The sequence below is a fragment of the Alligator sinensis genome, unplaced genomic scaffold (assembly GCF_000455745.1).
Source record: "Alligator sinensis unplaced genomic scaffold, ASM45574v1 scaffold519_1, whole genome shotgun sequence".
NCBI lineage: Eukaryota > Metazoa > Chordata > Crocodylia > Alligatoridae > Alligator > Alligator sinensis.
In genome coordinates, this window is record NW_005842187.1 from 1,256,715 (window position 1) to 1,271,907 (window position 15,193).

General features: G+C 46.2%; 1 protein-coding gene across 1 annotated transcript in view; it reads left to right on the forward strand.

Moving 5' to 3' along the window:
- The window catches only part of ASTN2 (astrotactin 2), a 594,006-nt gene that overhangs the window by 155,063 nt on the left and 423,750 nt on the right, over nucleotides 1-15,193 (forward strand). The window contains 1 exon segment of the mRNA XM_006026274.3: nucleotides 3,770-4,154. Within this exon segment, the coding sequence (XP_006026336.1) occupies nucleotides 3,770-4,154 (385 nt within the window).

Genomic DNA, 15,193 nt, shown 5'->3' on the forward strand with positions numbered 1-15,193 from the left:
CATGGCAAGATCTATGTGTGCTAGACCCCCTTCATGTGGGTAGAGCCTCCAACACTTGAGGAGCCAATGACAGCTGTTTCACACCCTTTCCAGCCAAACCAACACTTCCTGTCACGTTTCTACATCCCATGGCTTTGAACAGGAGCTCAGTAATCTCAGTCTCTGTCCTAAAAGGGACCCTGGCCTATTTCTCTTATCAGCTCAGGGACAAATAGAATTGTCATCTGGGGCTCCAGAAATCAGGTGCAACTTGTGGAGGTGCAAATCTCCCGAGCTGTGAATGGACCTTTCTCCTGCAGGGCTCAAACAACTTGTTGGATATGATGAACAGTGCAAGAGCCATCCACCATACACATGCACATGTATGAGCTCTTTGGGTATTTTCCAGAAGTCCTCCACGTGGGTTACTGAGTGAAGTGTGGTGCTCTACAGTTACTCAAAGTCAAGGTGTCTGACTCGGGACTGCTTTATTTAATGTTTTGAGTTGTGATCGGGGTTGTATAATGTGAACCTCTGAGCCGCAGTATGGGTGGTTCTGACTGGCTTTACAAGTACCTCTTGAAGGGACAGTTCCCCACCTACAAGACATTTACACTATGCATATAAGAACATGAAATTGTGGGTGTGGGAGTGACACCTCCACACTGCAAGCGAGTGTGTAAGGGGTGTCCATGCCCCCCAAAGATCTGCCACGCGTGAGTGTGCGGGGCTTGTGGCTATACACAGTATCTTGCCATCTGCTTCCTGTGCTCTGGCGCGTATTCCTTGGTGCCTTTCTAAGTTGAGCGTGACTGAATTATGATGGAACCTGCTCACAACGCATGCAAAGATTGCACTCTGCAAGTGCAGCGAGCAGCTCAGCTGAATCCATCCAGCTGCCATTGGCTGACTGGCTGCCTCCCAGGCGAACTCCTCTCGTGAATCGTGTTTTTAGACACTAGCTTTTTATAGATTATCCTTCTTGAGTCTCAGATCCTCTCCATGCACGTGCAGTGCTTTTGCATGGAATGCAGATGAAATGTGTTAGTCTTTTCCGCACTATTTAAAGTTCTTGGATTTGGGCATACTTCTTCTGAAAGAACGGTCCCCCCTACCTCTGGCAGTTACACGTCACGCTGCAAAGCCTCGATTGTTCACGCCACTCCAGATTTACATACCCTGGCTTACTTGTCCGCCACAGTATGAAATTGTCTATGAACTGCGGAGAGATTCAGAGCGGCTTCAAAATGCCAAGCACACGTCTCCTCTCGGCTTGAGAGAGAATGCCGGTATTTACGTCTAGAATAAGTGTGTCATGGGGAGTGGTAGTGTAGGTTTTCTTTGGTCCTGCCTTTTCCGCATGACTGAACTTAAAGACTAATGCTAGGGATGTAACTACACCAGGAAGACCTTTATTTTTTTTCACATAGACCAGGGGTTGGCAACCTGTGACTTGCAGGCCGCATCTGGCCTGCCTGGCAATACCACCTGGCCCATGAAGCCAAGATGTTGGCAGCAGTTTGGTAATGGGGGATATCAGTGGCAGTTCAGTGGTGGGGCAAGCAGCATTTGGGGTTGCAACACATTGGCAGCTGTGAGGACTGACAGTGGCTGTGAGGACTGACAGTGGCTGGGTTGCAAGCGATGGCCTGCGTAGAGAGCAAGCTACTCTAATTTATCCCACTGCTCCTAAAAGCAGTGGCATAGATAGCATGTGCTAGCAGTGGGTTACACGTGACCTAGTTTTGAAGAAGTTGCTTTATGGCTAAGATACTGAAATGGGAAGCAGGAGAGCTGGGTTCACCTCCTAACTCTGATGTACCTGTCCTGTGTGACCTTTTATTTATCAGTACCTCAGTTTCCCATCTGCAAGAAGGAGCATTGCTGTCCTGTCTCTCAGGCAGCATTGTAAGCAGTGATCTGATGTTTGCAAGGTGCTCAGACACGGTGGTGACAACAAGAAGAAAAAAGCATATGGGATGCTTATAGATGTAGAAAAAAACCCTGAGCTCTTTACTTATTTTCAGCTTGGCGTGCCCCTGGGCTGAGTGTAGCGTATGCCCAGAGAGGAATCTTGCCAGTTTGACCTGGCTTGCCCAGCATCAGTATAGCTAACATGCTTTAGTGGGGCTTTTTGGCGCTTTTATCTAATAGCTGATTGAATCAGCTATTAGATAAAAGTGCCAAAAAAGCCTTGCTAAAGTGCATGAGCTATACAGACACTGGGGAGCCCGCTCAAACTGATGCGATTCCTCTACCAGTAAAGTCCTGTTCGCCCCCCCCCTCCCCCCCCCAATCTGTCAGCACCCTTAAAAACAGTAATGCAGTGGATAGCTCATTGTTGGCTTGGAGAGAGAAAAATGAGGCCCGCAAACTGTGCATGAGGGTCTCTGTGTAGTGTGGGGACCAGCTGTAGGAAGGATGACATGGTGGTCAGGTACCTCAGTGGTTAGCATGCCACGTCATGAGCTGAGTTCAATTCCCTGCTCTACTACAGACTTTCTGGGCTGGTGTAAGGACATATGGATGCCACCTGGCCACTCTGGGGAGTGGCGCAGGGAAGCAACGCATGCCTGCTCCATGCACCTTAGCGGTGGGTGACCTGCAACAGTAAGCTTACTGTGTTGGCCTTGCTTATCAGCAGGAGCTTAGTACTTCTGTCAGGTGGCTATGCTATCTCCATTTGGGGCCTTAGCACCTGAGGATCAAATATGGCATGCGTCATGGTCATGGTGTGTTCATACCCCTTGGGTGCCCTGAGCAAGTCACCGTGGACATGTTTATGCTGCAAAAAGATAATGTGTTCTTGCATTGGGTTAACACCCTTGCCTTAAAATAGTGGTGAAGACAAGGGTTTTTACCCCTGGGTAGATACCACAGTTCAACCCCAGCTTTACTCTATCACCTTGAACTTGAGCTGCTAACTAAGTTAAAACTCAGGCTTCTGTGCCTTCCTTGCTGTTTTAGTTAAGAGCTGAAAAGTCAACTTGTTTTTTTTGCAGGGTAGAGAGACTTCCCCTTGCCTGTGTGTTTCAGTTTCTCAGTGGAGTGGCTGGTACGGCCCTGCCTGATAAGATGGCATGGGGTTAAATATGTGAAGGAATGTGAAGGATTTGGCTCATGAAGTGATTGGAACCAGAGAAATAGCTGAGGTGATCTCCCCAGTGCAACCCCACTAGGCAGCGTGCTATAGAGCAGTGGTCGTTCATCTGATTTGGGGGCTTGCTCTAGGTTTGGCATTTTGCCACCGCTCTGTCTTGCTGTACTCCTAGATTATTGTTCTGTTGTGTCTTGGATTGAGTAGGAGCACTTGTGACAATGGCATCCAAATGGCTAGAGTAGATGGCCGGGGTTGTAGTAATGTGGCCTCTGTCCCATGGCAGCTTAGTGGTGTGTGTTGCACTTTGAAGTGTGACAGACAGTCTTTTAGATTAAATCTTTTGACAATCTGCTGTCCTGCTGGGACCTCAAACTTCTTTCACCCCTTTTAGACTATAGAGTTATCACTTGTCCTTGGCTGAACATCCCCTCTCTGTGCCCTGTGCACTTTAGATTCCTGGCTCCTGTCTTCACCCCAGAGGTGGCTGCTTTTCAGGCGTAGGGAAGCATTTCCCCAACAGCATGCAGTGTGCAAAGTGCTGTATGCTTCTTGGCCTGAAAGGGTGCTCCAGAAACGGGGTGGGAGGATGGGTCTGCTGCACGCAGCTGTCATTGTCCTCTGTGGATTGGGACAGGGCAGTGATGTAGGTTCAGAGCCCCCATTAATTCCTGTTATTTCGTTTTGCTTTAGGGCGGCCTGATTGCTCTGCTCTTGCTCCTGCTGGTGTTCACAGTAGCGCTGTACGCCCAGAGGCGCTGGCACAAGCGTCGCCGGATCCCCCAGAAGAGCGCAAGCACCGAGGCCACCCACGAGATCCACTACATCCCTTCAGTGCTGCTGGGGCCACAGGCCCGGGAGAGCTTCCGCAACTCCCGCCTGCAAGCCCACAACTCTGTCATCGGCATGCCCATCCGCGAGACCCCTATTCTGGATGACTACGAGGACGAGGACGAGGACGAGAACCCTCGGCGGGCAGAGTCCAGCACCCGGGAGGATGAGTTTGGCAGCCAAGTGACCCGGACTCTGGAGAGCCTAGGCAGGGGCGGGGAGGAGAGGCCTGAATACGAGAAGAAAGGTTTGTGTTTTGCCTTCTTACTTAGCCCCTCCTCCCTTCCTGCAAACGTTAGTGGGTTGTACGGCTTCTCCTCGAATACACTGGGGGGGTCATTAAGAGGTGATGGATGAGCAAGGAGGCAGCTGGTTTGCAGTGGTGCTGGATGGCAGCCACTGCCTGTATGGCCTTGCTCTCCTTTCTCTCACTCACCTACACTGCAGGGCACTGAGCTTGCAATGCTTTATGGAAAGAGAGAGAACTGAGCCACTGCTTGCCTGGCTGCTTGCTCATGCTTGGCTCTGCCTTGGGCCTCTAACTGATCTCTGCTTCGAAGGGGGAACTCGCTTCCTGAGCCTCTGATTCTGCTGCTGCTGTGGTTCGTGCCAGCACCTCTGTGCTCTGTGTAGCATATCTCCTCTGTAGCGACCCAGTCCTCAGTGTCAGGCTTGCTGTCATTTAGCTCAAGTCCAGCCTCTGTCATTTATCCTGATGCTTACTTTCTTCATAGTGGTTGCAGGGTGCCCCTTAGAAGGGCAGGCTGTTGACTAACACAGCTTAACCTTTTAGCTGGAGCTTTTCAGCTTTAGATTACTTTGCAAGCAATGCCCTCCCTAACCTATCTTCTACAACAGGGGTCAGCAATGTTTTTGGGCCAAGTGCTAAAAACACCCACAGCCACAACTTCTAAGATGTTGATGTGCCAGGGGCAGATGGCAGGGGAGCTGCAAGGGCCCCTACCCTTGTTGTGGCAGTGCAGCCCCAGCCCCTTCCCCAAGGCATGATGCCCAGTAAAACGCTATTGCGTGTCATGCTCCGGCACACATGCCAGGGGTTGCCTACCCCTGGTCTTCAGGGAGGTAAGTAATGATAGGGCCCATTTCAGAAAGAGATGGGGAAACTGAGGCACAGTCCTCTATCTTTCTCTAGGGTAGAGATGACGCGTGTGTGGGTGCCAGGAATAAAGCTGTAGCTCTTTGCTCTCAGGTAACCAGATTCTTTAATTCCACATGCTTACCGATTCTGTTTAGTAGTCATGTGATTTGCAAGTAGAGCAAGGCACCAGAATGTGTAGGTGGCCTGCAGAGTTGCGGCTTTTTATGGATTTTACTATATTTTCTCTTGCATCAGTTTCTATAAAAATAGATGGTCTGAAGCCTTCTATTCCAAATGAGCTTAAGAGCCTTCACAGAAAGATCTAACAGACAGACAGTTTTACTGTATTGGAGAGCTTAGTAGCTGCAACTCTATTTGTGTAACATGGTGGTTCTGGCGGAAGCTGTAATGCAGATGGAGATCTTGTCTTTCCTTTTATGCCATGGGTTACCAGCCACATGGCAGAGGTAATTTTTTTGCTTTGTGTTTGTACAGTACCCAGCACAATGCTGCCCTGGTCTAGGAAGGTGGGCCATAGGCACTTCTGCATTATAAATAATAATTTATTTATTTTATTTTATAATGCTGGTGATAATACTGCTGGAGCTGTGCCACTGGTGGCACACAGCTACACTTGTCTGGCAGTGCAGAGACAGCTGTTGAGTTCTGCATCCTGATAGACAGAAACAATAGCACCACAAGATGTGCGACTTTCCCACCTCGGTTGGGTGTCAGCACAGAGGCTTTAATTAGGCCAAATTTTATTCTTCCTATACCAAAGGTGTTACACCCGTCTAACAAAGGGATTATCAGATACATCCCGCAGTCCAGTGTGGCTCAGTGACCCTGTTGTGCCCTGATAATACCAGGTGGGTTTGTTCCACCAGGCTGCATGTTCTAGTAGCAGCGAAATAGGTTGGGCTTATTGTTTGCTTGGCTGCTGAGACAACCCTGTCGCCACCCACAGCCAAAGCCACAGGGCCAGCTTAAGAGACGCTAAATGTAATAAATACAAAAAAACCCTACATGAGGTTAGACACAGCATTTCAGAAGTGTGTTGTGGAACTGAATACAGATGCAGCCAGAGGGGCACTGGCACACTTGAGAAAATGAGATCCTTTCTGTGGCTTGTTTTATTTTAGCCATGCTATGGATTTCAACCTAGCATTTGTTTTTTAAATAAACAATCTGCCCCCCAAACTCCCCCTCCAAAAAAACCCCAACGAAACCCAACCCAAATCCTATGGTAATCTGTCTCCCGGAATTGTTACCACTCTATAGCTCTATAGTTTCGTTATGGCCCCTATTTATCTAACGTTGGATCAGATCATAGTCTTGGGTATGTTAATCCTAGGCAGGTCAGTGCTACTATCCTCATTCTAAAGATGGGAATTAGATGCTAAATAACTTGTCCAACCTCACACAATGACTTGTTGCAGAGTAAGGCATGTAGAGTCTCAGGTCAGCACCTCACTCCTTCCTCTGCCAGGGATATGCTAAATTGTGCACTTTCCTGTTTTATTTTTTTGCACGCACAGCGTTGATGCTGTTCTGGGCAGGCAAGGCTGCAGTGAATTGTACATCTCTTTCTGAAGGTGCTGAGGTTCATGCTTGTCAGAGGCTTTGCATGGTGTCATCCATGGATTGACTGGCCAGTTGCCAAGGGAGCTCTGTCTGCTGCACAAGCAAGTTGGGGACAAATGTTCTGCATCCCAGAGGAAAATAGCTGTGGTGTAGGAGGCCAGAGTCAGGCAAAGTCAAGCTGCCCCTCAGGAGCTGTAAGTTGGACCAATCTCCTGCTGGCTTTGTGGATGACAGATCCAGTTGTGACATGATGTCCCCTGGTGAACCAGGGGCCAAAATGGAGAGTCTGGAGCATTACAATCTTTGTTAAAGCTCTTTGTGATGGCTCCTTTTATATGACATATAGGTATAGATTGGGACATTGCAGTCCCAGTGCATGGCTTGATGTGGGTGTATCTGAGTGTGAGGGATTGGGTGCAGCCTTTCTGCCTTCTGTACATTTAGAAGAAGAGCTTTTATGCAGCTGTTGCTAGCTATTGAGGGTATCCAGAGGCCGAAGAGACGGGAACAGCAGGGTATCTGCTGTTAAGGTCTATGACTTCTCCTGAGGAAGAGGACAAGAGAGACAGACACATGACAGAGATTAGTGACATCTCTTAATGCACTGTTGGAAGGCACTCCAGTCATGAGGGCAATATAAAAACCAATATAGAGGAGAATAGACTGGCTCTTCTTTATTTAATTGCTTTCTTAATCTAAAATAAAGCTCACGCTGCCAGATCACGCAGTTCTGCTCCTGTGGTGAGAGAAATGAAGCTTGGAAGAGCCACATTCAAAGCCAGCTACCCTGCCCCTACCCTTCTCCTGCTGGCTCTGTGCTTTCTGGAGGCGTTACCTGTTTGAAGGCGGACCTTGCAAAATTGCACAATTGGTGGGATTTGTTTCTCCTGTACAGAAAGGAAAGTGCTTTCCCCTGAGTGCTTAGGCTAATGCACATTTGATTGCCTGCATTTTTAAAGTCTGTCTCTCCAAAACTGTAACACCCACCTTCGTTTATTGAAATGTCATTAGAAAACATTTAATACTGTTAACCTGCAACACACTGCAAAATGCATTCAAATAAACAAAAGCCAAAATACATTATTTGTAATTGCTAAGTGACTACAGAGATAGCTAGGGTAGGAGTAGATAATAATGCTGCACAGGTTTGTTTCTCAAATGAAGAGGTCACCTTTTTCTTTTCCAAAATATTAGGGCGTGGATAGATTTTCAGTCTACCAAGGAATCCAGTAAAGCATGGGGTTACTTTTAATACATTAGGAGTTCAGTTACTGTCTTAGATCACCTAAGCACTTTGTGTTGTCTAGTTGCTAATGCAGGGGGCTGTAATTTAGGAATTCAGAGTAGGCAGGGAGAGCCTTGGGTGTTCTCTGCAAATCAGACTTCTCAACTCTGTGCCACAGTGTCCAAGGAGCAATTGAGGCTTAAATAATCCAGCATAAAAAACACTTTGATTGCAAAGCATTATTATTACTATGGTGTTCAAATGAGTCTGTAGATGCCCCAGTGCTCATAGATTAGCACTTAGGTACCATCAAGGCAGCTCTTAAGCACCTGTAGTTGGGTGCGCATGGTTGATATTGGACTTGCAGTGCTCACATAATGATTCCCGAATCTTTTGCACTGAGTGTCCTTTGCATGCCTGAATTTATTTTATTTTATTTTATTGTGTTTTATTTTATTCTGTAGCATTCTTTTCTTTGTTTTGCTTTTTTATGAATTATTTAGGATTGTATGAGTTGGTTAAGACAGAAATAACTGAATTTTCAATACTCTTCAGAACATAATAGTAAACAAGATATAAGGCAGAATATTAAACTCTACTAAGGTTTCAGGAGTCGGTGATAAAGTACCTTTTACATTGACTGGAGAATTTCCCCAATGTATGACTTCTAATAGCCTGTTCTCGTTGCTAGAGATGCTGGTAGACTTCTAGCCGCCTTGGGTTATGTAAACAGATCTTACCGCTGGTTCAGTTAAGGTAATAAACTTTTGTTTTAAATTACCCTCCTCCATGTTTTACCCAGCGCAGTGGCCTTAAACTGTAATAGCAGAGTTGGGGGAAGGACAGACCGAGAAGTTATGTAGATTTTCACACGTTTTAAATGGAAATAACTGTGAATCTAGTTAGCATGAAAATAAGTCTGCCAAAGTCGAGGGTGCTGATGAAGAACGAGAGAAGATATTCAGGGGTGTGTGAAACTACTGATATCATTTCCATTTGGTCTTATTGATGGCATGGCTACCTGCCCATCTGGCGCTTTGGAATCAAATGCCTCGGTTCTCAGCTGTCAGACGATCTCCGGAGCTGCCCAGTTCTGCCTTTCTGGATCTCCTCAGATGCCCATTGATGCAGTGGTGCTCTTGATAGTCCCAGTCATAATGATTTGGCCCAATATCAGATCAATTTATTTTACTCTATTTACTTCATTAACTGCCAGGGTAGTGGCAAGCACTCGACATACCATAGCCCGAGTCTTTAGAGGGATATTTTCATATCTAATTTTATCTACTGTTTTGCTATTCTGGCCGTGCTGAACATGTTCAGTAGAACTTTTTACTCTCCCCATATCGTCAGATTCTTGAATTTACTATTTGATACATGCTGTGGCATAGGGAAGATATTGCTGCCCTCCACTGAAATGACTGGCATTTGGATGACCAAGGAAAGTCTTTGTGCATTAGTATTGCTGGTTCCCTGTTCTTCCTCTTCACCGCTGCGCTCACCCTGCTCCCTGAAGCTACCTTGTAGCAAGCAATCTGTCACGCTTTGTCTGGGTGTGATGCCGTTCCAGATCTCAAGTGGAGAGGGAGATGCTACTTGGAGTTCTTGCAATGCAGCACTAATAAGGTATCTGCGGGGACTTGCCAATAGGCTACAAACAGTGACATGGAGGCTGTCACAAAAGCCTCTTTCAAGTGTCAGTCCCTCACATTAATTGCTGGAGATAGCAAATTGTGGGGGGAGCTCAGGTGTTCCTGTTCTGCCCCTACGTGCTGTTCCTGCTGCTTTCTCACACACACGCTGGCACTCAATGAGAGCAACGTGCAGTGCAAGAGTGATTGATTTGGGGATAAGGGCTTTGATGAATGCTGAGCGCTGATGAACTCTGACCCATGGGTGCTGCCTTCGATCCAGTCGGGCCTTGGGGCTGCAAGCTGGTGGCAGCTTTCCCGTTGTTAGGAAACTGCGCGCCACATGGTACAGCTGCAAGCTGTTCGGATCGATTGTGCTTCCCGTGAGCAGTAGCATTTTTCTCCCTGTGTGGAGCTTTGCAGTTATTTGATTAGGCAGGGGAGGCATGCAGGCCCCTTTCATGGAGGACTCTGGTTGCATACAACATTCAGGCCAATGGAGAATCCTCTGCCAGGCTTTGCATATTATTCAGAAATGCCCATTCCCCTAAACGATAGGTGAATGCAACACGATAGACCAAAGATGCCCCGATAGACAGCACCTTGACAGCAAGCAGAGAAAAAAAAAGCTCCCCCTGTATTACCTGAGCAGCTGCAGTCGAAGCCCAGTTCAGACAAACACTGGAGCGATGCACTGAATAATGACATAGAGCAACAAGTACATTTGAGTGATAAAGTTAATGAAATTACAGGTTCTGACCTGATACCAGGCTCTGCCAGGGATAGATAAACAGCAGGGCAAAGATGAGATGTTTATTTTTCCCAAGCAGCAGACTGTAATCTGGATACACTGTACCAGTTTCATTAACATTATTGCTGTTAAGCAAAATCATTTTTGATTAAAAAAAAAACCCTGCAGAAAACCTAAAGTACACTAAATTAGAATTGTAGCAGGAAAAGAACTGACCCGGTGACATTGCACAGAGACTAGATGATTTAGACAGAAGAAAATCCAGTGCATATGGTTTTATGGGAGGAAAATGTGAACAATAAGCAAGGATTTTTTTAGTTTTGTTTTGTTTTGTTTTTAAGGAAGGGTATTTTGGAAGTGCTGACTAACCTTTTAGCCAGGCACCTTTTCCTGATGGGCTGGGGATGGTGGGACAGGGCATGGGGCTCTTCAGAGTCTGCATTGGAAGGACTGAGTCGCCATCTTCCTCACTTAGGAGGAGAACAGGCTTGGATGACCTCCACTCTTTTTTACATTGTAGGTTTGAGAGGCATGGCATTGATTTGTGGCTTTGCGGACTGTGCTTCTGTGGGTTCTGTGCTCCCTTCAGGTGTCTGGTGAGATTAGGTTATGGTGCATTTGGAGCAGCAGATAGTTTTATTCCCTTCAACCTGAGATTTTGTTCAAATCTTTCTTTGACATCTTTCCTATCTCTCTCTGTAACTCTGTGACCAATCTCCATCCTGAATTGTAACTCATCTCTCCAAGCAGCTGAGAAGCAGCATTGCTGATGATTTCTGCTTATGATTTCCAGCTTTTCTTACCCTTTCAGAGCTGATGCCTAAAGCTGCAACCCGCTGGGAATCCCTAATTTAGTTGCTGGTATCTTTTAATACTTTTATCTCTTGTCTTTACCAATAACATCCTGTCTTACAGGAGCAGGAGCATTGTGTTTCTTTGTCAGTATTACCTTGCTCATTCAGGTGGTAACCAATGAATATTTCTGCTTTTTCCTGTGGAGCAAGTCCTCTGTGGCAAAGAATTTGAGTTCAGCCCATCTCTGGAAGCACTATTAGGCCCGGGGATGTTACCGACAAGCGGCATCAGTTACAAGGGGCTGGAGGAAATGAAGCAAGTTTAAGTGAATTTAAAGGTGACCTGCAAAACAAAATTGAAAATAGAGTTATCTTCAGATTTCTGGGCCGAATGCCCTCTTACTTAGACTTGGGGGAAGGGCTTTCAGCACAGAAACATTTTTTGGTTTAATTCATTTCAAAAGTTTCATTTTTATTTCCCTCTGCCAAAAGTCTGTTGTCACTTGCTGGTTTATTGAAGAAACCCTGGAATATAATGCCACCCGTGTTCATTGTGCCGTTGTAATAGGCATAGGGAGAAAAATGTTTAAACCAAGTGGAACAGAAAAACCGAGACATGTCAAGATTCTCACGGTAACTTCTATTCTCTCGTTCCTCTTCTGCACCGGCAGTGAAGCAGCCCTGGTTTAAGACTTTTTTCTTTCCCTCAGCAATGAGGCGTGTGTGGGGGTTTCTTCTGGTGGTGAGGTATGGGGGGGGATAAGATGAAATCTGTGTTTCAGGTTCCTATCTATAGATACAGGGACAAGCTTGACCCTTCCTCTGTATGGAAGTGCACAAAGGAATTAAAATAGGACACGCTTATTAATTCTTACTTCTGCTGTTGTGGTACCTAAACCCCATTGAGCTAGGTCTATAGAGACACAGAAGAAGGAACACAGTTCCTCTATACAAGAGCTTGTCATTGAAGTATAAGGCAAGAGACAGCAGATGGATACAGACAGGGATACGGGGAGCAATGAAACCGTATGAGCCGGTGTGCTAATCAGCGAGTCTCAACATGCCATCAGCTTCTCTGCTTTCAGGTTTCTGTAGGCATCACAGCAAAATGGGGTGCTAAGGTGGGATATAAAGGGGGATAATGCAGGCATTTACAGGACACTTCTCCCAAACATGAGGGACCACAAAGGAGAAAGCATCAAGGTGTTTACTTGAAAAGTGGGAAATGGCAAGCCTTGTGCATTGGTTGGAGGCAGGTGTCCGCCTTTTGATAATGAATGGAAGGTAATAGGTAGAGGTAAGTAGGCATAAGTCAGGAAGGGCCTTGGAAGCAAAGATAAGGAACTTTCACGTGATGTGAAAAAGGTAGGAGGCAGTGGAGGGATGCAAAGAGAAGGGCGATTTGGTCCAAGTGATGGGTTAGGGGAATGAGCTGTGCAGCAACACTTTAAGTAGGTATGAGCAAGACAACAAGCATTGGGCAAAACAGCCAAGTAACTGGGGGTGACATGCAGAGGGGGCCAAACTTTCTGCCGTCTAATGTGGCATATTCCCGGCAGTAAAGAAAGCCTCTACATGAGAAAGAGTTTGGCAAAAATGTGGAGTAAGAATAGACTTTGAGTGCACCCAGGTTCCAGCTGAGACTTGCTGCTGAGTGCGAGAAGGTGAAGTGAAATGGGGAGCCAACATATTAATCAAAGGCTTTGGGAACCTTTAGGGGAAAAAAAATGCTCGTTCAAATTTTTCTTCAATATGAGGTTAAGCTGAAGCACAGCCTCAATGTGATATCTGGAGGCTCCCCTTAATAGGCCTCGGTTTTATTTGATTGTGCCTGCCTTGCGTCTGATCTCCGCAAGCTCCTCATGTTTTACAAGTGCCTATTAAAAATAGAGTGAGAGTGTCCACTTGGATGCTGTTTAGAATATTCCAAGTAGCATATTGATTCCTGGTTGAAAGGTCCCATTGCAGATTTAAATTAAAAAAAAAAAGGAAAAGCAAAACTCTGCACTTTAAGAAATAGACCCCAATTTGGCAAAGCATTTAAGCATGTGCTTAACTCCATCTCTAGTTAACAAAACACTTAAGCATGTCCTTAACTCAGATCAATGGGAATTAAGCGTGTGGTAAAGTGCTTTACTGAATAGGAATGCGTTGTTGAATTGGGGGCTTTAATTGCTGGGGTTATTATGTATATGCCGTCAGGTCCTGTAATTTTGTAGTGATGCCTGCTGTGACTTAATGCTGTCATTTTTTTTAACACATGCTGGGGAAAGTCTTTGCTTTCTGGAGACATAAACAGTCCTAATTAATGCATTAATTGCCTTTTAGGCTCTGAATGGACAGCTCCTGCACTGGGGTTTGGGGTTTGCTTTGATCACCCCATTTTGTGAAGCTGATTGCATCAGTTGCCAGTTTGGGTTGCCATGGGGACATGGGGTGCAGCTTGGAGAGGAGTCTGAGTTCAACAAACAATATGTGGGATTGGGTAGAATGAGATTTTTCTTTCCCTTTTTCCTCTTTTTTATTTATTTATTTTTTAATTTTAAACAAGCCAAGCAGGAGGAGAAGCCTCTGAATATAAATGAGGCATGCTATTAGAGGGGGGCTCTTAGGGATCCTGTGGGCTGTTAATACAGCAGGGTCATGTTTGCTTGCTTCTCCCAGTGATCCATTAATCACAGGGGAACAGGAGCAGGCTGCTGGGGGAGTGGCATAAACTGTGAAATTGGTATCCTCCAAGGTAGCCTGGAGCAGCAGGTAAAGAGTAGCTCCATTTCACAGCTGGGAGAAAGCAGCTTGGGGAGGGAAGGGGTCTCCGTTGAGTTGGTGCAACTGCAGCACTCGACCTGAAGTCTGCCTCCGCTGCAACATACCTGAGGCTTTTTGAGGAAGGGTGAGAAGAAAACAGTGGTAGATGGAGGGAGAGACCTGAAGAAAGCTTGTTTGATAGCAGGATGATAGCAAGGGCCTCTCTGCTCAGCAGAATTATTGAAGCAGGGAACATTGGTGTCCCTTCCCTCTGGAAGGAGCTGAATGGGGGAAGAAAGTCCAGAAGTTTTGGAAAGGCTCTGTCTGTGGTCATGTTGTCTGGAGCTGCTCTGAAGAAGGTTAAGGACCCTTAGCCCCAAAGATGCTGGTGCCGGAGTCCTGTGGGGTCCCAGTGAGGCACATTAAGATGGGGGAGTTTTCAGGAAGAGCATGCTGTAAGCAAGCATATGCCCTTAGTCTACTTCACATCTTTTGGTCACAGCAGCACAGTTGGGGAGGTGTGGGGAGGCCCTGGGAAACCCAAAGTATCCTCTGTTAGGTTTCCAGTGAGCTTGGTTTTGGGGTTGCCACAAAGCTAGTGTTGTCCATGAAACAAATTGTGTAGTGCTTGTGTAGGTCTGATAACTTAATTAAGGCTTGAGTGGTTCACAGCACAACTGAGGCCTGCTCTGTCCCACAGCAGGTGCTGCAGTGAAAATGCTCAGAGGTTTGATTTCCTGGTGTGCTTTTCTTCTCCCTTCTCTCCCAGATGCAGGTTGCTAATTTTATTAGGTAAGTAGCAGGTGGAAGGCTGGCCCTCTAATGCTGCTTTCTGGGCCGGAGGGGAAGGGCAGGGAAGATGGGCAAGGGGCCATTTTAATGTATTTACTTTCTTGGAAAAGCAGCCAATTGCAACAGCCCTTGCCCAACCAAGCATCAGTCAGGGTATATCTACACAACATAGTTATTCCCCAGTGATTGGCATGTGGACTTGAGCCCTCAGGTAAGCCTAAGTGTGAGCCAAGTCATACCTGCATGTCTACTTTTTTCTGGGCTCACCTGTGCAGAAGCATGGGGCATTTCCAATGTTCCCATGGGCATGAGACATTTTAGGGTTCTCTCTCAGACAACTGGGGAGAACTTTTGATTCTATTACTTTTCAGGACATTTTGAGCCTTGGTATGTGAGGGGCCATATTCAGTCAGAGATGATAGGCTGGATGATGTGATTGAGAGGGACAGATTTTTTTTTCCTGATTTTATCCCCAGTCATTTGATCCTTTAAGGCAAAGTACTTCACTGATTGAGAAAGGAACGAGAAAGCCTTGTCTCCCTGCAGTGTTAAAACTATTTAACAAAATGGGTATGAGAAACTTTTGCAGCTAACTCCATACAGTTGTCTAGTATGGGGTAGTGTTATATTAACATAAAAGCATTGATCTTGATATACTAGGC